The sequence below is a fragment of the Gallus gallus genome, chromosome 10 (assembly GCF_016699485.2).
Source record: "Gallus gallus isolate bGalGal1 chromosome 10, bGalGal1.mat.broiler.GRCg7b, whole genome shotgun sequence".
NCBI classification, from domain to species: domain Eukaryota; kingdom Metazoa; phylum Chordata; class Aves; order Galliformes; family Phasianidae; genus Gallus; species Gallus gallus.
Window position 1 is genome coordinate 4327147 of NC_052541.1, and position 23670 is coordinate 4350816.

Consider the following 23670-nt stretch of genomic DNA (forward strand, 5'->3'; position numbering starts at 1 on the left):
GGCACTTCTATGGAAATGTGCTTCAGCAGTCCTCTTCCAGTTCCATATTTGAACATTCAATTAAAAGACTTACGTAACAAAGTTCACTTGATAAAAAAGTCATGAAAAAAATGTGGGAAAGAGAAATGAAAAGTGATTATCCACTCAAAAACACTGACAGGTAGTGTTATTTTTCAAATAAGCACTGAGAACCATGACAAGAAATGGAGTCTTAGAGGCAGAATTCAAAGCATGGTTAAAAATCTTTAAAGTAAGGTTATCTTCAACCAAATAAATCTATCGTATCACCGAATCCTTTCAGGTCTTCTTGATCATATGCACTCCTGGTTATAGATAACCACACCATGATTTTTATGTACAGCTTATATAAGTTGTTAACAACTTATGCCAGATAAGGAACTAGTGCAAAACGAGTAATTTTCCTAGGACTTACATTCATTTGAACAGACCTGCAGGTTCCAACCACTCAGTAAACTGAGAGTATCAGAAGAATATACTAAAAGAGCAGAGGAAAGCAAATACCTTAAGTAAAACCTAAAAAAGCAGAACATCCTTACCTGGCTGCTGCCGCTAATAGGTTCTTGGCATTAGGAGCTCCAGGATCAACAGACAGAGACTTGGCAGCCAGTAAGAGCTTGCTGGAAGCCATAGAGATGCTCTTGAGGTTACCTATTACTTGAATCTGGTCTTCTTTCGTCTGAAAAGCCATAGCAGCATAACATTAAGTGCCTAGCTTGCAATACACAGAGAGCAAAAACATCATTTGAAAACCCGTTTTGTTTATCCACCTGAAACCACTGACATGCGGAGGGCCACAGTCCAGAGGAAGACATGGACCAAAGCCTTTGTTCATCCAGACAGGTGCCTCTAGCTCCATTCACATAACAGAACAAGAAACCCATATAACAAATAGCTTCATTTCTAACAATGGCAGTATTCAAAAAGGAGCAGTGGAGAAACTTTACTACTAGTTGAACACAGCTTTCATTGTCAAGATTCTCATACATCTCTGCCTGGCACAGCTGATACACATTACTCCATCAGTGTGTACTGCCTGTATTCTAACATCCCACAAGCTCTCTTGCATCCAACTGGGATTACTTACACAGAAAGATCCCTCCAGAAAGTCCTCAGTTACAAGAAACTAAATTTCTATAAGCCTACTTTAGACCATCCAAGTCAGAATGCTTACTGTTACCCATTCACTTTATGCCATTATTCAGGAATGGGTAACATTCACATGTGTACAACTACAGGGAGTACTGCAAAATCACAGCAAATAGCTATGAACTAGATTCTTCTTTTAGTCATCGGTAGAAGTGAATTTGTTCCAATAGTCTGTTTAAGGCTTAAAGAAGCTGTCTATTACTCAGTTGATATGTACAGTTTTTCATCTATATTTACATTCTACTCTGCTCCCTACTCTCATTTGGTACTGCTTTTGTACAGGCCAAATAACTAGACACAGACAGAAGGCATTCTCTATTTAAAGATCTGCCATTCATTGCTAAGATCATTTTAATCCACTATGACAGCTTGACAAGCAAATCCTGAAGGTCTACAATATCACCTGGAATTTTCCTTTCAAGTAGCAGTTTGCACTGTTTCTACCTTTGCCTGCATTGAACTGCCTTGGATGAAACATTCTAAAACTTAATGAGAGATAGATACTGGACTCCTATTTAATTTCAGAGAATCAGGTGGTGTTCAGTATCTACCTCACTTCACAAACGTGAAACCAGTTATTAAGGTTTGATGAAGAATAACCAACAGTTATTGCCTGATCTCTCTACTCAGCATTACCTGAAACGCACCTGCTTTATAGAGGCACTTCATAGGTGGCTTTGAAGGACCAGTACACTCCAGCTAGTGTTTCTTTCAGCAACAGTTTTTAGGTTTACAAGTCCTGCTTCCTGCTCATGTGATATGTGACTCTTCCTCATATGCTGGCATTTGTTATGTTAAATTATCTCCAAAAAAACAACTAGTACTGTTCAGCATGCTTAAACCCAGTAAGATAATGAAGGAGACATCTTCAACTTCAGATGAGAACCCAGATGACTAAGAATAAACTAGATAATGTAACAGCATCCCTGAATGTTACTGAGTTTACCAGTACAGCACTCTTCCAGATTTTTAATCACTAAACAGAAGTGCAGGTGCTGCTGTCACATGCACAGCACTTCTGCTCTTCACACACTTGTTCCATGTTGTAGTAGGTCTGCAGTGGCACACAACATAAAGCAGTAGAAGTCTGGATTTTAAACACATCTTTCTGTCCTTCCACTTAAAGCATTTGAAATGTAGCATAGAAAGATGTCAAATGTTGAACAGCGACTGCATAAAATACATTCCATAGTAGTTCTATCAAAATAGAGGCAACTATTTCCATAACCTTTGAGAAGTTCAGTAGGCCGTTGTATCTCCAGATATACAGGTCATATATCAGTTAGCAAACAGACCATACCAGACAGGTGAACACGAAGTCACACTTCTGACAGGCCACAGAAACAAATACACAAATGTTGAGCTCACTTCACTCTGGATGACTGCTGCATAACCTATTATGTGTCACGTTTGGATACACTTACACTAGCACAGCACATTGTATCGTGCTCCCAGGACAGCTTTGTTCCCAGTTAGGAAGATGAAAAAAAAAAAAAAAAAAAAACTTACTTGAGCTTGGCCAGCCATTTCAATACCAGCATCAAGAAATTCATCGAAATCATCACTGAATTTTCCAGATGCTGCAGCCAGTTCCCCACTTTGGCCCCGTGTCGCATGGACAACTTCTCCCGCTGACTGATTCAAATCTGCTGCTGCCTGGTTCAGCTCACTCTGAGCTTCTTGAAATGACTTAGAACTTGGAGGTAGCTGTAAGAGATCAAGAGCTGTATTACTGTCCACCGAATCACACAGCTCTTTGTGACTGCAAAGTTCAACACAATTCAAGAATACTGAATGCAAACGGCAGTAAGTGTCACAAACTAGAATGGAGTACTGTATCTGAATGTCTACTCATTCAGTTGTAAAGGCAAAATAGTCCAACTACAGGATAGTCATCAACAAGGAATCCAGACAGCAAGCTGTTTCTTTCAAGGGAGAGACCATTAAGCAAGCTTTTAAAGGGACAGATATGATGTCAGTTATTTGACTCTAACTGGGAAATTCCAAACGTTGAACTCAGTGGAAAAAGTCGGAGAAGTTTTGTTCTCCACGTCATTGCTCACTTCCACAAACAAGACTTCCAAAAGAACATGCAAGTATCAGCAGTTCTTCAGTGACTAAATTTAGCCCTGACTTGATCTGACCAAGCAGCATTGCGCAAACACTAACATACAATTCCTTCCTCACCCACAGGGTAGCAGGATCACTGAACTGACTGACTTGTTCAAATCATACAACCTTCCAGCACTGCACAAAGGTTTTGGTTTTTTTTTGTGACCCCCCCCTCTACCCACTCCTGATAATGAACTAAGTGAACAGCTTTTTAGTCAAATAATTAACTTCTTAAAACTGTATAATAAACAAAACATACATGAAGTATACTTCAGGCACATTTGCTACGTAATAATTTGATATGTAGGGAACCCAGATCAGCTCTTCTGAAATCTATTTTTATGGTAAAAGACTTCTCACCAAATCAACAAGGAGCTTCTTGCTAGACTCCCCAATACTCTTCAAAGCCACGTCAACATCCTTTTGTCCAGGTAGACAATTCACACAGTTATTCAGTGAGTGAGACACTGCTTTTGCCACCTACAACACAAGTAAACACAACCGCACTGAGAAAGGCCCAAGCAATCATTTAGCTTACAGAGGCATAATCTATAGCCAGCAATTTGCACAGTTCTGATTCCAACACGGTCATTTTTGAGGCTTGCAAGCTCCTAGGTAGCAATCACTAACTATGCATATCCATTTGATAGGACTGTGTTGGCAGGGCAGTAGCACTGGGAATAAAGGCTTCACCACCCCAGCTACAGGAAAGCCCCAGGAAAGCCTCTTCAAAAGCAGTTACAGCACTCATGTAGAAAATGTGCTCACTTTCTGAGTATAACATGAATACAGATCCTTTTATTAATGGTGAGTTTAATACGTGTTTTGGCTTGCACTTCATTGCACTTTTACCTCATTTGTTTTTCTGAAAGATGACTAAAATACACTTAGCACCAACGACATTGTTTGATGCAAGACATTGAAAGCTGCTAGAAGTACCAGCCAGCTCTGACATTTCTCACAGACTGATGCTCTATCGTTTTTCTCTTACCATTTAGTGCTGTATTCTATAGAATTTCAGCAGACTGTCCACAATTCACATAGCTGCGGAAGTCACAACTTACCTGGGCTAATCTCTGCTGACTGTCTGCATCTCCTGGTGCAGCCAGGGCCTGCTTTGCCTCCTGAATAAGCATAGCAGAGCCTTCCATGACATCCCTTGCTGAATCCAACATTGCATGTGCTGCTACAGGGTCAGTAGTTGATGCTGCAACCCCTCGTGCTGCCTGAGCCAATGTCTTCAAAGCCTGAGCAGTTTCTCTGGCAGCAACTCCTATGTTCAGATTTCATCGAGGAATCTATTAGTACTTATAAAGACAATTTTTGTACTTTATGACAGCTAAATGTAGAGGTTATGATTCCACTGCAACACAACATTTCAAATGCAGTTTAAAAGACAACTTTCAAATGTGAACATAATTGAAATATACAGCATCTTTTGCTGAGAAAAATGCCTGCAGTGAAGCCATAAAGTCAATATTATGCCCCAAAGAGGACGTTCTGAGGCAGCTGTAAATCAGTGGCCAAATCCCAGTGGAGCAGAGGTAAAGAAGAAAAGCAAAAAATTGGAAATAAGAGTCTTACTGCAAGCTATGGGAGAAAGTGATTGATGACTTCAAAGCTGCAGTATCTCTGCCACTTTGCAAAACATGACTTTGTGATTTTGGAGAATAGAGAGAAAAATGGCTAAAGTTCAAGCAATTAAGAACTAAATAAAATGAGATTACTAAGGATGAGGCAACTTGATACAACATAATCCCAGTATGAATACATACCTATAAAAATAGGTTCAGTCAGAGAACACGTCATGTAATTACTTTCAATATGCAATGAAAAGAAACTTACTATCATAGTTGTAGACAAGAAGGAATGCTTAAATAGTGGAGGGTAAGCTGTGAAGACCTTCCATCACTAATAAAGAGCAGAATACACTATAACACTATCAAACACTCTCTGCTCTTTTCAGTGCAAAAAAAATTTCGCATAACAAAACACTATATACTAAAAAAATATTTATACGAGCTCTGAAAATGAACTCACTGCTTTGTAAAATTTCCCAGCTGAACAGTTGTTATAGCTTGATGTTGAGAGCTAGGTTCAGCTACTGGATATCAGCTGCAATTACCTGTATTCCTTATAGATATCCAGTGCTAACTTTGGGTTGACTATGGAACAGAAACACAAGCCATCTTAATCCTTCAGCGCTTACGTGCTTTAAATGAAAGCAAATGCAAGTTACATAGCTCTGACGCAGTTACAATTAATGAAATCTTAATTGCCCTAATGAATTCTGTCAGTATTAAGAATATTCTACTGTAGCAATTGCATCAATAACATAATAAAAAATTAACACAACGCAGGAAACGGAACATTATATCATTTCACTGTAAACCCTTTTTTTCCCCATGTGAGAAACACTCTTCTTCTTAAGGTGTTTTCAGTTCCCAAAAATGCAAGTACATAAACTGGGGCAGGTACTAAAGAGAACAGATTGTAGTACGTGCATGTCAATGTTCCCCCTGGCTTTTCCCCAAACTACGCAGAAGTTGTATTAATGAGTCAGAAAGACTGGTTGCATTACACATGGGAGATGGCAACATCAAAAGATACACGCTGTTGGGTTTTTTTTTTGTATCATCTTATATTTCAAAATACATCCAAAGACCCTTTCAATCTTCTGAAAGGAAACGTTTCAGCGGTGCTGACATTTAAATTGCACTATATTTTAATTCTGTCCTTTGGAAAGAGCTTGTAATATATTTTTGAAAACAACAGATGTCTCAGTCCATTCTGATTACATACATATAGCAGGCTGAAACACTGTTTTATGAAGCACATTATTTACATTAGCAATCCGCTGTAACTTGCCAAAATTCACTATCAGCATAAAGTGGTGAGCAATTCCTTAACTTCAGCATTTTGTGATGAGAAAGCCTTCTAACAAGTATCTTATGGGAAGCAGAATTTTCATTGACATTATAAATAAAACAGTACCTGTGTAGTGCTCGTTGCCTTGAGCAGCACAAGTTAGTAACTGGGCCATCGATGAACCAACTGCTTTGGATGTACTTCCCAGATCCTGAGCACATTTCTCGAGCTGTAAAAAATAAAAAAATGCAAAAGACAGAATTATTCACTTAAACTCATCTGAAACACACTTGCTTCCTAAGTAGTATTAGAAAATCCCTCTCTCTCTGAAACCAAGCTTTTATCTCAGCTACAGGGCACCTGTGGTTAGTCTGAAGACTTATTAGCATGTTTTCCCTGTTCATGTTCAAATAAAATTACAAATAGGTCTTATAAACAATAAAACTAGAATTAAAATATTTCATAATTAGCAAGTGAAATAAGTAACCAAGTTTTTGGTGAGAATGGTGCTTTTACCAAATAAAACATTCTGTAAGCCTACCAGAATATCAACTTTTAAGTTTTCATCTTTGTTCTCACTGAAAGCAAAAATATCTTTTTGAAAGGTCTAAAACATGATTACTACTAAACTGTTCAATACAGGAGGAGGACTTACATTCCTGTATTTCTGCTAAAAAATATGTCTCCAGCGTAATAAGAATATATACTCTTTTTTAAGAGAATCAGTGTAAAATCCTGCCAGCATGATCATTACCCAATTTCTCATGGCATGTTTTGTCTCAAACATTGTAAATGCTAACAGCTAGCTTTGTTTGTTTTGAAATGAAGGACATCCTTTATTAATTACAGTTTCTCCTGGAAGAGGCTTTAACTGTCCATCCACAGCTGCCATCTTTGCATCTTGCAGTTCACTTTTGAGGGTCTGGACCGTATTTAAAGCAGAATCGATTTCCATTGGGCCACATGCTTCATGAGCCTATTCAGAAATCAGATCAATAGCACTGTTAGCACACGTAGGCCACTATCAGATATATTAAATGCTTCATATACAATCCTTCCAGCATATCTATTGGTTTCACGTCTTCAGTGGCCCCAATACATCATGGCTTCCAAACTACTGCACAATACCCTTGGTTTGTGAATAGACTACCATGCTGTTAAAAGCCCCCACAAAATGCAGTGCACCCAGTGTATCCTCACTTCCCCTAAAAAGTTTTTATTTCTCTTTTTTTTCTTCTTTAAATCACTACATGAAGTTTGGAAATCTGTATCGATGGGGCTGCTCTGTGCGTGCCCTCCTACCATCTTGCTGGTTCAGCAATGGTAACACTAGCTTTTCAGTTTTCTTGTCAGTTATTCCTCCCCTTTCTGTTATGACACTGGAGCCACTTGGAACTTGGAGAAAACTGTTGACTAAGAACAACACTGAAACACAAACTTCCTGAGCATGACACATTTCTGTTTGGGTGCAGGGGGAAGACAGTGAGCCAATGAGTGAACCCCTGACCACTCCTTGGGCCATCTTGCTTTAGCTAATTAGAACTACTACGACCTACCTTCTGGGAGGCAGTCCGTAGCTCAGCTAAGCTGGTGGCAAGGTTCTTCGCACACTGACTTAGCTGCATGGCTGCTGCTTGATCAGTCACAGTAGGTACTGCAGCTTTAGCAGATGCCACCATTTTACTTCCAGGCTGTCCAAAGAAGAGCCAGGAACACACATTTTACTAGCTAGTTTTCTTGAGGTGAGACTTAGTATTTAAAAAACATGCTGTTTCCTCCATTTACACAACAGTGAGGTTTCTAAATCTTCTGTAATGACTGCTTCATGCACTCTGCCTTAACCATGCACCTCCTAGGTTGCAGTCTTCCATTCATATCATAACTCTACATTGCAGTGTCTGCTGCAGCAGGAGCCATTCATGCCTTACTGGGACATCAGTCATTTTGTAGTAGCCAATGTCTTCCTGTGGCCTCTAAGTACTTGTGCAGACTGTGTAAAAGCATTTGAATTTGCAGTTTTGCTATTCAGCATCTAAGTGCCCACAGAGGACAAATGGCAAATCTCTTTCAGTGTTTCCAAATATTAAATTCTTTCAAAATTCTATCCATGAAACAATACAAGCAATGACTCCACAGGGTTGGCTGCTAATACAATTAATGTACTTTCCTGATTCAGATCATCACTGTGGTTCACAAATACAGGCACAGAGGAGACAGATCATTTTAATGACTCCAAAGGTAACCACACAGCAAAATACAAAGAGTGACAATACTGTTATATCTCTACTACATGGGACCATAAAGAACCTCCTAATAGCATTCAATGAAAGGGTTTATTTCCACTTCACTTTTAAAGGTATAGCTGATGCCTATTAACAATAGCATTAATACACAGACAACTGGTTTCTTCAGTTTGCTTCCTGTACTGTCAACAATATACCCAATAGCGTTAACATTATTTTATAAGAAGTAGAATCAAAACTCACGTTTTGAGCAGAAGTCCAGGTCTGCTACATCTGCAGGCTAATATCTAAAACCCATGGTAATATTCCCTGTCTCTCTGTCATTTTTGAAGAATTCTGGAGATTGCTGCTGCAGCACCGCAACTCTGGCTTCATTAAAAATGGTTACGACAGCATCTCCTACGTCAGACCTGTGCTTAGAAAGATGCTGAATTATCACCACTTTGTTCATTAAACTCTTTCTGAGAAAGCAAATGCCATTCAAATGAATGTTTTCTCTCTGTATACTTCAGTTTTCTTTTTGCTTATATTCAAAATTTGGGCAATTTTCATTCTCCTCAGGCTCAACATGCTTCAGCTATCTGACCTGACAAGCTAAACTCTCCCTAGCCATGGCTCCCAATCCATGAATCCATGATGAACACATTGTTCTTAACTGTTTGCTGCTTATTTGTCACAAACAAAAACACAGAGAATTAAGAAGCACCATTTGTTCTGATGGAATCTACTCCAGAGGTTTACTTCACCTGAAGGAAGTTCTGGCTGGAGTTTATCAGAGCAAGCTGTGCACTGAGGTCTTCTGCCTGAGCCTGACTTCCTCTCACACCTTGCACCAACTGAGGAATGTGGTCTGCAACATTCTATAGTAAACAAAGGGAGAAACTTTCAGCATATCAATATGAACAAACCCCTTGACACTAAATCAAACTCTTTCCACATACCCCTTAAGGATGACTGGTAAAATTCACAGACAATACTCTTATGCCTTCACAAAATCTGTTTAGGAGCCCATAAAACTGAATTAATACACAACTGGATTTCTCAGAAACATTCCACTCTTATTTAGACATATTTGTTTATGCTACTCAGTTTAAAGATCCTTCATGACAATCAAGATTCTTCTAAAAAGTTATGTGCTTACACAGCGTTTAGAAAGACTTGGTCTGCATGCATAAATGTTAGTAGATTTTTAAATGAGCATCTTGCTTTAAGAAAAGCAAAATTGAGCACCTCATCCTACTTTTCCTTGACAATATTAATTACAGTACAGCTGTATTTATTTCTGCAGTTCAAAATGTGGATTGTTGAAACATTATTCCTGGAGTGCCCAAACTCATGCTCACACAACTCCTTGCCTGTCCACCTCATATTAATCTTATCTTGGCAGTGCAATACTGAATTCCCCCTCTCAACATACCAAAGTAGTTATTGATCCCCTCCCCTATCTAATAAATCATAATCAGGATCAATTTAGAATAAACTGTAATGTATGCAGTGAATCAGCTTCTTCTTTCTTTTTAATTACTCATACTAAAATAGTAGCTTCCTGAAACATAATCTTGAGACATACTTGAGCTACCTTATTTATTTCTTCTGTGCTTTGGTTCTCGTTCCCTGCATAACTGCTCTCAAGAAGAACACAATTTTGCCTTCTACTGTCCTCTTTTCAACTTTTATTTTTTTTTAATCTAAGTTCACTAAAAACTGCAAAGTAACATTTGTCTAACATTAGTTAGAAAGTAAGCTGTAAAATGTAGCATAAAACCAAAACAGTACAGCTTCTTGACACAAGGACTCAATTTTAGCTTGGAAAGATAAAAACATGCTTGACTTCAGGCATACAGCATCGAGTTGTGATAGGTTTACCTTACAGCTCTGCACAAGTTGCTGATGGGCTGCAGTGTTCTTATTTGAAACAGCTGCGTTCTGAGAAGCTGCAATAGTCTGAGTAGCAGCAGCTGCAGCTTGTTTAGCTGCAATCTAAGGACAAAAGGAAACAGTTAAAAACTTAGTAGTTAGACTGAGTAATTCAGAGTATGAAGTACTCTAAAAATACTGAGGAATCTTCTTCAAATGCCTGAGATTTTTGTTATCAACCTTCCCCTCCTGCAAAATTAAAAATTCCAACAATTTATCCAAGATGTTCCAACATGTTATACAATACTCTTCTTTATCTGGCCCACTAAATACAACCATGCATGAAGTTCATCCTTACCATCACACACTTCATTCCTACATAAGGTGTTACATATTATCAGGACATTATAAAAATCATCTTTTCTATAAAGCTTAATTGAATTCAGCTAGCAAATTTGAGGCATTATTTATTTCCTAAAATACTCCTGAATTTTTATTCTATATAAAGCAGTGCGAATACATTTCTGAAAATCTATTATTTAGAACTTGTGTGTCTAATCTTGTTGTATATAAATAATATTCAGACTACTGAAAAACCACATTTATAAAATAGAGATTATGAAAGATTTTTTTTTTTAATCTGTCTTTTCTACATTCCAGCTGAGAACAGGAAGATCAAACCTGGCCTAAAAACCAAACCACAGATAAATTTTATCTACAGTGCCTAGCATTTTAAATTTCAAGCCTTGTATTGTAGAACTGATCTTACAGCACTTAGAACTTTTCCTGAAGTATGTACTTCTAATTACTGCCACTTATCTGGAGGTTTATCAAAATAACCTGAAAATGCAACAGTATGTGGTCCCAACCTCTAATCTGTTGACAATTTTCTTCTTGATGGCGTTTTGTGCAGCAGCATTTGTAGCCACCCGCAGTCCCTCCGCTGCTTCTCGCAGACGCTGCTGTTGATCCTCATTTTCAGGATTGGCTGCAGCTCCCTGCACAAAATTTCAGAGCAAAATTCAGCAGCCAATAAGCTGGTCTTGAAGAGGTGAATATAGAACCTTTAAATACAGTCTGCTACATGGGCCTTTATTTTCTTTATATTATCTTATCCAAAATTAGAACATTGGACTATGAGAACACTAAACTACAAGAAAAGTCTAAGCAGAAAATTCGTTATGAATCATCATTACTGTTGTTTACTGATACTTCAGTACTTCAAGGAAGTGGAACATCTGCTTTGTATACTACTTTTTGCATCTTGTGCTACTTAAGATGTCTGGGGAAAAAGCTGTTTTGTAAAACGATGCTCCTGTGATCTGTAAAAGCATATTCTGATTATATGAAAAAATGAAAAAAATCCTATGAAAAAATTAGGTTTTAAAATTCTTAATTGGATATGCCTTTTAGTAAGGGCAGTCTATGCTGGAGGTTTTGTCTATCTGAAGTCTGAGAAAGTACTGGAAAGTCAAGCGATGATTGTATTCTGGCATATAGGTCTTCTAGAGGCCTAGGAGAATGGCTAGCCCTCATTTGTAAACACCTTTTGAGTACAGGATCTGGGACTCAATTCAAAGAACATACACCCTCCTCGTGGATTTAAATAAGTTTCTAGCACAGAAAGGACAGAGGAGTCTAGATATTTGCCTCCCCTGTGAGAGGGGACAAGGAGTAGGGGCTGGGGAGGTGCATGTGGGATATAACACATACAACACTCCCTAGACAGAGGAAACTGTTCCTGAAAGAAACAGAGGCAAAGCAGCTTTTTATGGTGTCTGCCAGTTGACAGAGATTACTGTGGTTTCTCATTCTATTTGAACAGGAAGACTGGTAAAGGATTTTGCATCACAGCAGCCATGACTGGTGGTAACGGCTTGAGACAGCTTGGGTCATGACAACCCTGCACACAGATCAGCAAAGCAGAACAAGAAGAGTTTTTAGAAGCAGATAATTACCAAGCAGATAATTTATAAAAAGTTTTGGATATGCCATTAAATGCAAAACACCTACAGGACAAGAAAAACAGTTTCTACTATAACATACAACATACCTTCTCTTCTTTGTGCCTAACTACACCATTTTAAGCTGACAATTACTTCAATTTCCCCATACCTTTGCAGCTTCAACCATGCGGGCTGTAGAATCTGCAAGGAGCTTTGCAGCTGCTAGGAGCTTCTTTGAGTTTTCCATGTCAATTTCTGCTTCAGCATCTGACCTCATTGCATTGACGAGATCTGAAGTTGCTTGAGCCAACACCCTGGCCTGCCGTACCATTTCACCTATGATATGCAAATATGTTTTTACTGTCCTACTCTTCATATTGAAGCTTTGGTTTCAAAAAGCAACATGATAAACATAAAGTAACGTTTGCTGAAGTATACTTTTGATGTCAAAAAGGACAGTTAAGTACTTCACAACTTAGGAGTTTCACAAAGTCTTGGTGACAATGTACGTGATGGAAACTGCTACAGCGGACATGCAGAAGAAATGCAGTATTTATATTAGATAACTAGACAAAAAGCAAAATACTGTGTGTCAAGTTCAGGCAGACTCTTGGCACAGTGAAGATTAACAATAATACTCTCAAATTACAGCCAAGATTTTACTCCTTTAATAAAAATTACCCCCTCTTGCCTATTCTTTTAGGACATTTGTTTTGGGAAATTATCTTCTGTCTAACAACATAAACTACATTAAGAGCTCTTTCACGAAGGACTCAATATTAATAAGGTGTTTTCAGCCAAAACAACAAGGGATGTTTGGGTCAAAGGTCTAATTCTTTTTAAATTAAAAAAAAAATCAGAAAACCAAAGCCATACTTTTTTCAGGTGCAAAGCTGACATGTAGGGCTATAGCATTAAATGTAGAAAATGAAAGAGTGGTAGCTGTTACCAGATATTTCCTACTGTCTACTTCTGCAATCAGTGTTTTATCCTAATGTCCAACTCAGCTCCCATTCCACATTTTCTCCACTTAACAGTCCCTTTAAGTAGCTATTTGCTACAATATACGGCCAGCAAATCAAACTTAAGGAATAATCTGATTAGGTAGTGATATAGCAGTCCCAAGCCAAAGTTTTTTTTACCATCAAAATCATGATCATAAGAAGGCTATCAGTAATTGGAAACGTCACCTGAAATCTGACTGGCTTTTACTAAAAACCAAATACAGCAAGCACAACAAGATACTTGACTGTGAAAGGAAACATTACCAAGATTATCCTTCATTGCACCCTTCTGTACAGAAGCTAAATGGTTTATAAATGACATAAAGCTTAACACAGTTCATCACACACATCTACTAACAACATTCCTTAGGATAGCTACAGAACATTACAATAAATGTTGTCAGCTTTCAATGGGAAGATGAAGAACAGTTTAGTAAGCAATGTATCTTCTAAAAATCTTTATCAGATTTCTCAAAGAAGCTTCTTCTACAGCCAAAATACACTGAGAACACAAATAACTTCCCTGCACAAGTTCCAGTAGGAGTGTGTTGTGCAGCTGAAATGAGTTCCTTGAAATAAACATGTGAAATAATCTGAATTTACAAGACAAGTTTAATTGGTTCATATTGAGTTTAATTGGTTCATATTGACAGTATTATTTCCTGGCCTTGTGTTCAGATAACACAAAAGAAAAAGCAGACCAAAACCATAAAAATCCCAAGAGATACCACAACTGTTTTTTAAAATCGATGCCAGTTTTAAATATTGAATGAGTTGTTTAGATATCAAATTGACACTGTCCCTTCACATTGATATTTCATCCCATTTTTAACTACTGAAATTTCAATGTTCACTTTAATTTCTTACTTCCTTACTAGGTCATATCAGGTCATTTAAATGTTAGGCATCTGAAGCCTGGCTGGTTGTAGAAGCTGCACATTTTAGAAACATCATAAGAATAAGCAAAAGTAATTTTAAAAACCTACAACAACATCTAAGCACAATGAAATCAATCACTGCCAACTGTTCAGTCAGGTATCTGTCTTCCTATTCAGAAATGAGAACGTGCTGCACAATTTTAAGTGAAGCAGTAGAAGAAAACGGGTAGAGTACTGAAGTGACTGGTCAGCACAGCATTTATTGTTGTTGAAGAATATTCACTCCATCTAGGACACAGTTACGTGCATTTAACTGACATAACATAATTGAATGACTACCTAGAAGTACAGTATCCTACACAGGTTTTTGACTCTATTTGAAATGTGCACATCTCTGAATCATGAAAAGCTACTATCCATTAGAGAGACTTACCAGCATCCCCCATTGAACTGAAAATACTCTCCGTGACACACATGATGGTATCTGTGGCCTGATCATAGCGTCCAATAGGCTCTCCCCTGCTTGCAAACTGGCGGACATGCTGCAAGAGGTCATTCAGGGCTTGGCTGACAATGCTGGCAGCTGCACTGACCTGCTTCAGTAACTCAGTGTCATCTGTGGCAGCCTGGCAGGCCCTCACACAGTTCTCCACTGAACGGTCCACCAGTTTTCCTGCCTCGATCAGCTGTTCCTGGCATACTGGAGAGCTGATGGTAGGACTCACAACCTGCACGTGGAGGGGAGACAAAGCATTCAGAAAACACCTTATTTGCAAGTTTTCCAATTACCAGCAAACAAAATATCTGTTACATCACTGTTCTCCTTAGGCAGAAAACCCTGAAGTTAGTATTTAAATAGGTAGCTTTAGACATCTAAATTAGGAATCTAGGCCCTGGATGTCACTGATTTCATTTTCATTTAGATGGCAAGGAAAGAGGCTGCCACTTTGTTCCACCTCTTCAGCAGCTACTGACTTAAGCAAACACAACACAGTGGTTCTGGATGGTAGGCAAGCACTGAATTCCTCCACAGTAACTGTACACTTCAGACACTTCCGTACTCTGGAGTTCCAAAGAAAATGGAAGTTTAATTGGAATTGATTTGTAAAACCTTCTGATACCAGCCTCTTGTCTGTTTGTTACAAGAAAATACTTGGCACAGATCAAATAGTTATCTACTTACGAAGTTACAAAGACAGGTAATAAACCTCTGTAATCTATTCGAAACAAACCCCCTTATTTTGTTCAAGCATACCTAGACAGCTTTTAGCAATAGCAAAACTGTGTATATCTTCTGAGGAAAAAAGGATGCCACTGCCTATCTTATTATGGGTACTATATACCCATTTACCAACACAATCCTACAGAAGCAGAACCTGCAGTTTTCAAAAGCAGTTTCTAAAGTAAGAATTGTGAATTGCTTTAATTTTTACTGGGAAGCAACAGTTGGCCAAAAGCAATGGCTCTATTAAAACAACTGAGCTACTGCAAAACAATGCAAATATATTTGAAATCAGCAATCACTAACTTGATTTTGATTAAGTTTTAGATTATGTGAATTCATTGAAATTTTAGGCTTCAACATATAACTTGCACAGTCCCCCAGGCAAGTCTTATTTCTTATACTAATACTTCTGAAGTTTCTCCTTTGATCATTACCACCAATTCAACAGATGAGCTATATTATTTATGGAACGTTCTTTGGCAATTATAGCAGCACCTCACATCCTCTGGGCCACTCTTTGCAACACTTATGGGAAACAATTTATCAGCAAGTTTGATATTGACTAAGCTTACAACTCTGATATTACCACAGTATATTGCCTGAGACTACCAGGAACACACAGAAGGATACACCCAAACAGATGCTTTGCCACATCATGAACACTGCTAGCCTCACCTTAGCACAAGCCACTAGCTGAGAAGTAGAGAGTGCACACTGTGTAGCAGCAGCAATCACTCTGTTCTGCAGGACTGTATCTTCAGCAACCTGTGCTACGTTCTTGGCCTTCAACACTAACATAGCAGCAGCATTTGCAACAGCTTTGGCCAGACTCATCAGAACATCCTGGAAAAATAAAGGGAAAACTCAGTCTTATAAACACAAGTATGTGCTTTGCTAATAAACAAGAAAGTCATCTCAGGGTAAAAAAAAAATATATATATTGTATTCATTAAAACAAAATTAAAAAATCACTTTAAGAAAGGCAACAAATGTAGCAACTTCTTAGAAAACTGGACAAAACAATCATTGCTTTATTTTCATCATCAAATCACAAGACAAGTATGGACTGTTAAATGTGAAAACGGCTAGGAGCCCACAAAATACATGTAAGAATTTGGGACATGGAACTGTTCATCTTCATCTCTGGAGAACACACCACCAGGACAGAAACATCTGGAGCTTAGCATTTAACATGCTAAATGTGGTATAAAGGATGAAAACCTCCAGGAGCAAACTGCTAACAAAGGACAGACAGTACTTGAAGTTAATACTAAATTTGAGTACTTGTGATAAATAGTAAAAGTCCGTTTTTGAAGATGCCATTTCCAACCAAATTATTTCATAATTTACAATGTAAAAACATTGCTGATCAAAAATACACGTAACAGGTCTCAATCCCATAACACATTTCCCCCTGTACAGCAATAGTTTAGTTTCTTGAAGATGAAAAATTAAAACAAATCCTGCAATGAAATAGTTCAGAAAATTTCTTCCTGTTTCCCCACTTAAAATGCTACATTTCATATACTTGTCTTTTTTTCCTTTAAGTGGGATGGGGCTGTGAAGAGACACTACAGATACAGTTATGAGTAATTCTCATTTGGGAGCAGAAATGAATTTTAATTTCAGAAACTGAAAAAAACAGATTTTCATTTTAAGACATGAAGGCATCATAAACCATCCCTCTTCATTAACCACCTACGTTTCTTTCATCTACCCAAGGAAGAAAGCAGAGAGTAGCAATATGTATAAAGCTAGCAATACAAATGATAACTCTGATGTAACCTGCAGACAAACGTACTAGCACTTCAAGGGCTTGAAATGGCCTATCGGTTATATTTTGCACTAAATGTCCTCCAGAGGTCTATCTTTAGCTGTAGAATACTTCCCCTTGTTTCTCGATCAAACCTGTTGTGGTACTGAGTGGAAAAAGAAAGTTTTTAACAGTGCATTTAAGGAGAACAACTTTAAACTGCTAACTACGTGATTGAGCTAAACAGGCATTATCCTTTGACAATAATATCAATCACCTCATAATAAAGCTACATAGTTCTGACAGCAACAAGCAAACCCCTCTTTACCTGGAACCTTTCATCTGTTTCATTCTCTCCAATCTGTCTCAGTAGCTCTCCACTGGCTTGCCCAATGCTTCCAGCTGCAGTCAAAACTGTCTGTCGAGGCTGGAAAAATAATGGTGACATGCATTATTTCAAAGAAAATGAGCTTCGCTTAAAAACTTGGATTTCCTCAAGGAATATCTGCATTAGCATGCAATCAACGTGACTAAGAAAAATTATATCAATAATTCTTTGAAACAATCTTCATTTTTTCATATACACAGCTGGTTTATTTTGGGAGTTTCATCTGCAGAATGTGAGAAGAACTTGGAAGAATTTGAATAGTCGTTACTGTAATAACTCCACAGAAAAGTAAAAATGGACAGTCAATATGCCACCTGATCTTAAACAGCAGATTTCACCTCTCTTCAAAACAAATACCTGAAGAGACTAAGAGCAAACTGGCTTCAGATTTGAACTCACAACAAACGGATCCAGGCATCTTATTCAGGTTAGTACTACTTTCATTTCTGGAAAACTACCACAGAGGTAAACTTCTCATTTTATTTATCAAAGATGACAAACACAGTAAAAAAATAGATCAGAAAAGAGGATCTCTCCATTTCCAGCTGGCCTTAAAACAGACCCTCTGTTGGCCAATCCTGAGCCAATGATTTACACTGGCTATACCTCTGTGGTAACATAATTCTAGAAAGTGGAAAAGTGTTGCACAACAACAGCTGGAAGAGAGGAGTGAGAAAATGTAGAGACATGAACCTGCAAGCACCAAGGTCTATGAAGAAGAAGGGGAGTTTCAGGCACTGGATGAAAAGTCCAGTGTTAAACTACCACACTCACCTCTCCTGAAGTAGGCTGAACAGCCTTCAGCAAGTCTGAGACTGCAATGGCCAATGTTCGAGCAGCTTTCAGGAGGTCCTCTCCACTTCCAACTTCATCATCCATGAGAGCAGCAAGCAGTTTCACACCTTTAGACATCTCAGTGAGGTTTGAAGAGATGGTTGTAATTGCACATCCCACAGCAGTGTAGTCAGTGTCAACAGGGTCACCTGTAGAGCAAATATTTTTCATGAGAAGACTTCAGTGGTTAAAAAGGAAAGTGAGGCAGCCACCCCATGTATGGGATTTTAGATTAATATTTGATCTAATCCCTACTTAATTTCAACCTTTAAAGTGAAAGTAACATAGTATTAACTCCTTTAAATCACTCAGCTCCTTCAACCTGTAATTTGCTAAAGCAAAAATGCTGTCAATAAACACCAATAATCTCTAATAAGTGTCAAACAAGTAATGCTCTTTTGTAGCAACATTGCAGAGAGTGCTCTGCTGAATAAGCAAGCTACACTTTATTTTCATCATTGCAGTACTTTCAGCATTAATGATGATAAAATGAAAATCAGAAAACTGTATCGGTAGGGATAGCTTGTTTTGCATGTCAATACATGTAGGTATTGGACTATTTTGAAGAAGACTTCTCAGAAGCTCCCTCACATTCAGTCCCCATAATACTTGAATTGGACTGATAAATAATTAGGAGACTGCAAGCAAGACCTTCCCTTTGAAATTTACCTGCTGTAAGGTTAACAACAGATGCAGTTCCTGCAGTGATAGCATCAACCTGAGAGTGTATTTCATGTTTTGATTCATCAACCTTGTTCTGAACCCATACTCTTGATGCCTGAAGAGCAACAACAAAAAACAAGAATGAAGGACTGCAGTAACAGGCTGTAACATGAAATCCTGTGTTAGTCTCCCATTCCTTCACAAGTCTTTAAAAGTGAAACAGAGAACACATACCAAGCCTTTAAAGAGAAAATTGAAAGCAGACACTTTCTATTCCTAAATCTAATACAGAATTTCCACCAGCTCAACAGCTCCACTTTTAAGGTGGACACCATAAACAGTGTATCCATGAAAAATTATGATTCTTTACTGACAGTCTCCTACGAATAGCAGTTTCATGATCTGTCATCCTGACTTAGCCTGGATCAAAACTTACAGAATCATATATTATTCTTTTTCATTTGGTCATGTTTTTCCAAGGTCTAGGAGCTGGCTGCACTCATCACCAGTATTGTTCATAGTTTGCCTTTATTTGTACATATGCACATGAAACAAACAGAACTACAAAGTTATGCAAGGATGGTTGCTACAACCAAACTCAGAAGACTGATTAAAGTGAGTTGGAGCAGTGTACGTTAATTCCTTATAGCACAAAAAATTTAAAAGCTTTAGAGATATCATTTTATCTCCAGGCATAATTTCTAAACTAGTCTGTAAACACCCCAAAGCATTAACATCCACTTCTATGGAGACTAGAAAAACTCACCATGTCCTGCCCTAGAGGTGGTAGGTTATCAACCTCACTGAGGTCAGCTTGAGCTTGTTGAACAGCATGCATGCTGGTATTAATAGTCCCCATCAAGGCCTGTTGAGCTGAAGTCTGAAAGGCAGAACAAGACAATGGCTATGCTATGTTCCAGAGGATACTTCAAGCAGGTGTCACTTAGCCATTAAAAGACAGAGAGCAACAATTAAACCAAGCTAAGATCTCCCTGATGTAGTGGAGGAGGCAAAGTTCACTGAAACTCCTCTCACAGCCCTGATCCTGCCTGTACCACTTTGCACTCGCTCTCCTCTGTATTTGCACACATTTATAAAATGTTAAACTTGCAGCCACCGAGGTCAAACAGCTACACATACTATCCTTCTAGTCATAAATCATGAGCTGAAGCAATGAGTATACAGCCTACTTAAGCTTTTCGGTATTCTTAATTTAAATGAGAAAACTCAGTATCAACTTTAAGCCTCCCAGAAAATTTTGAATTGGTAGGCCATTGACAAGCTGCATATGAGCGTTTTTTCCTAACACTGTTTACTTTTGACAGTCTTTAAAATGCTTTTTTAAAGCTCTTGAATACCATATTAACTACTTGGAAGTAAAGAAAAGGCTGGAAAAGCTAGTTTTAGGACAAATGAAGAAATCATTCAAAATGTATCTAAATACTTTAGGGTTGCTCAAAACATATATTCAGTAAAACAGCCAGTACAAAGCATTCTACACCACCCCCTGCTCTTAGCAACACGGATAACATCCTGTTTCTAGCTACTTGCAAAACCAACAAGTTTCAAATGCAGACACAAAACAAGAAGATTGCTCACAAGTGGGGGCATATGTCCTCTGTGCATCTGACCAATCGTGACCTGCTGCTGGGGAGAAGGCATGATGCCAACATTGAAAGTTTCTGGGCCACTGGACCCTGAACGCATAACAGCTGGTAGTGCCACAGAGCCATGCTCTACCTTCCCTGCTCGGTTGAACTGTTGCTGTAAGATGGTAGACCTGAAAGAAAATGAATGAGTGAATAAATAAACAGACAGCTAGATGGATAAGAAATTAAATAAATAAAATAGAAAATTGCAATAAGGAATTAGTCATCTCCTGTAAGTCCTGCCAGATGTTCTTCCTTTAGGATTTTAAACTGCATTTCACATCATTTGGAGAAGCTGAAACATTTCAGTCATTTCTTCCAACCATTTTTTAATACTTTTGAAAAAAATACATCTGCCGCTTTCAGTAGATCCAATATTAATAGCACGAATAAGCAAGCATGAAGGAAAGAAGGTAATGCACATTTTTGGTGCACATGGAACACAAGCTTTACCTAAGATGTTTCACAGGCAGAATCAGAACAAGGTTTATAGCATAACAGACTGCTCTGTGTCAGAGGCTGATCAAAAGAAGCACAAATGCTTTGGAGATGATTTTTGTCAGCAACCCCTACATTTGGGATAAAAACTAACATAACTTCCTTCTTTACACATATATGCACACAGTACTTGCCAATAATCTGAAATCCAGATTATTACTCTACACTCATGAGGCCCCATCTGGAGTCCAGGTCTGGGGCCCTCAGCACAAGAAGGATGCAGAGTTGTTGGAGAGGGTCCAGAGGAGGGCCACAAAGATGCTCAGAAGGCTGGAGCACCCTTCCTATGAAGACAGGCTGAGGGAGCTGGGCTTATTTAGCTTAGGAAAGAGAAGGCTCCAGGGAGACCTCACTGCAGCTTTCCAAAACTTAGAGAACTTTTAAACAGGAAGGAAGTCATCTTTTTACACAGGTAGTCAGTGATAGGACAAGGGGCAATGGTTTTAAAACAAACAAGGAGAGATTTACATTAGGTACCGGGGGAAACTTTTCACTGAGAGAGTGGTAAAATGCTGGCAGGAAGGAATGGAAGCTCCAAAAGTGGAGGTACTTAAGGCAAGTCAGATGGGGCCCTGGGCAACCTGATCTAGTGCTCGATTTAGTGATGGCAACCCTGCCCGTGGCAGGGTGGTTGATCCCTGAGGTCCCTTTCAATCCAAGCCATTCTATGATTCTACAACTTATATTCTGAGCTTCACTGTTCAAGAATCAACTTACCACAAACTGGTATCACTGCTAGTTGCCTCAACAAGCATTTTTATTACAGAAAAACCTACCCTACACAACCCTATTGTGAAGCTAGAAGTATGCAGGATTGCCTGGAGGTAGTGCTCCCTTCTGTTGAACTACTCTGTACTAAATTTCCCAAGTGTAATAACTATACTATATTTTGAGTGATAAAAAAGTTGCCATTACTAATGGATGTAACGCAAATATTTACTCCTGTTGTATATACTCACTTCTTTGGTGAAACAGATTCTTCCAACATGGTTGATTCCTCATCACCTTCAAGACCAAATCTATCTTTACTTTGTTTCTAGAGGGAAAAAAACCCACAAAGTTAAATAATATAGATACCTTCCTGATTGCTCTCTCTCCAGTATTTTCTTGCCATTTATCAGAAATCTAGTCAAATAAACCGCAGTCTTGCCCAGGGATAAAAACTATGGTTGTTAGAATTGTTTATTTTTGAAAGAATGTGACAATATAGCCTCCACCTTGGAGGAGGTTAAGTTGTCCTTCAGCATCTAACAGACCAAGTTCTTAGTCCTGGAAGATTAAGTGTACAAAGAGAAAAAGCCTATCAAAACCAGGAACACAAACAAACTTGGAGCTTTCCTAAATAAAGCAGTATGAATAAAGTGCTGAGATTATCATCTTCCTCTCAGAAAAAACAACAACTGTGACATGCAACACAAACTCCAGCACAGACAGGATACTTGTCATCTTCTGACTCAGGATCAGCCAATGAGAACTTGGCTACAAACCAACTTAAAAATCCTGAAATGTCATTTGATGGTGCTACCTACCACTAGGAAACACACATCCATAGGAAATGTGTATTTAGCAATGTACCAAGTTATTTTACCATGGTTACTTCATATACCTGGACAATCTCAACATCTGACTTTGAGGAAGGGCAGAGTTTTCTTTGTTTGTTGTTTTAACTTTGTAATGCCAAAAAGGACGTAGAAGTACACAAAAGCATTAAATTAGTCTAAGCCTCTAGAAAACAAACAGGAAACTGTAATAAGTTATAAAAGCATAGCCTTGTAAAAAAACAGTCAGTTTCCACTGGTGACCTAGTGCAAATACACAGCTTTCTTTCTAACTTGTTAAATGACTTGCACTCCAAATATTCAGCAGACAAGAGGGAAACACTCCCTGTGATCGTAGCATTTAGGATCTTTAGGATTCTAAAATACATTTAAGAGGAACTCTTCATGCATGTCCACATATATGCACACTCCAAGTTCCTTCTGAAAAGTTCTTACTGTTTAAGTTGGAGTTTATGCATGAAATTGCCTATTTCTAGTTAAGATATCTTGCTTCCAGATTAGCAAGAGATAATAAAAGAAACAACTGGATTAAAAAACGAGGAAGAGCTACTCAGGTTTAGGATTCCTTGTCAATTTGTAAAAATCAACTTATCACTACAACTGCAGTACAAGAGTTTGTGCAATTTATTTTTTTTTTTAGAGGAGCAGTAATACTTCAGGAGGGAAAAAAAGTTACCAATCCACACCAGAGCATACGAGCTGAAATAGTCCCGAACACACCAAGAATCATTAACATTACGCATCTGAGAAATGAACCATACTTCAAGACATGCATCAATGAGGCAAGCTGGGCACAACAACTGGAAACTGCGTGTTTCTCATGTGCACCATGAAGCACCATGGGTATTTCCTACTCAATCTGTTCAAACTTTATCCATTTTTTAAATTGACTTTGTCAGCAGACTGTAAGGAAGAAATCAAAGACTGGAAATGAGTAGAAACATGCACATCTGTTCTATCATAGACTGCTTTTGTTTGAAATTAGAGAGCAAAGCTGCATGTGAACTTCAAGATAGTGAGAATTGA

At 38.3% G+C, this 23670-nt stretch overlaps 1 protein-coding gene across 19 annotated transcripts in view; it reads right to left on the minus strand.

The window, feature by feature from the left end:
- TLN2 (talin 2) overlaps positions 1-23670 on the minus strand; it is a 141851-nt gene that overhangs the window by 48162 nt on the left and 70019 nt on the right. For all 19 annotated transcript variants that reach the window (XM_040706785.2, XM_040706789.2, XM_003641877.6 and 16 more), the window contains 19 exons: positions 22045-22121; positions 20538-20718; positions 19705-19818; positions 18945-19053; positions 18216-18424; positions 17382-17480; positions 15976-16143; positions 14509-14803; positions 12363-12529; positions 11117-11245; positions 10257-10370; positions 9137-9250; positions 7704-7838; positions 6995-7123; positions 6274-6376; positions 4344-4552; positions 3640-3759; positions 2677-2874; positions 558-697 (listed from right to left, as the gene is read on the minus strand). In XM_040706785.2, coding sequence (XP_040562719.1) covers positions 558-697; positions 2677-2874; positions 3640-3759; positions 4344-4552; positions 6274-6376; positions 6995-7123; positions 7704-7838; positions 9137-9250; positions 10257-10370; positions 11117-11245; positions 12363-12529; positions 14509-14803; positions 15976-16143; positions 17382-17480; positions 18216-18424; positions 18945-19053; positions 19705-19818; positions 20538-20718; positions 22045-22121 — 2810 coding nt within the window. The remainder of the gene's footprint in view (positions 1-557; positions 698-2676; positions 2875-3639; positions 3760-4343; positions 4553-6273; positions 6377-6994; positions 7124-7703; positions 7839-9136; positions 9251-10256; positions 10371-11116; positions 11246-12362; positions 12530-14508; positions 14804-15975; positions 16144-17381; positions 17481-18215; positions 18425-18944; positions 19054-19704; positions 19819-20537; positions 20719-22044; positions 22122-23670) is intronic.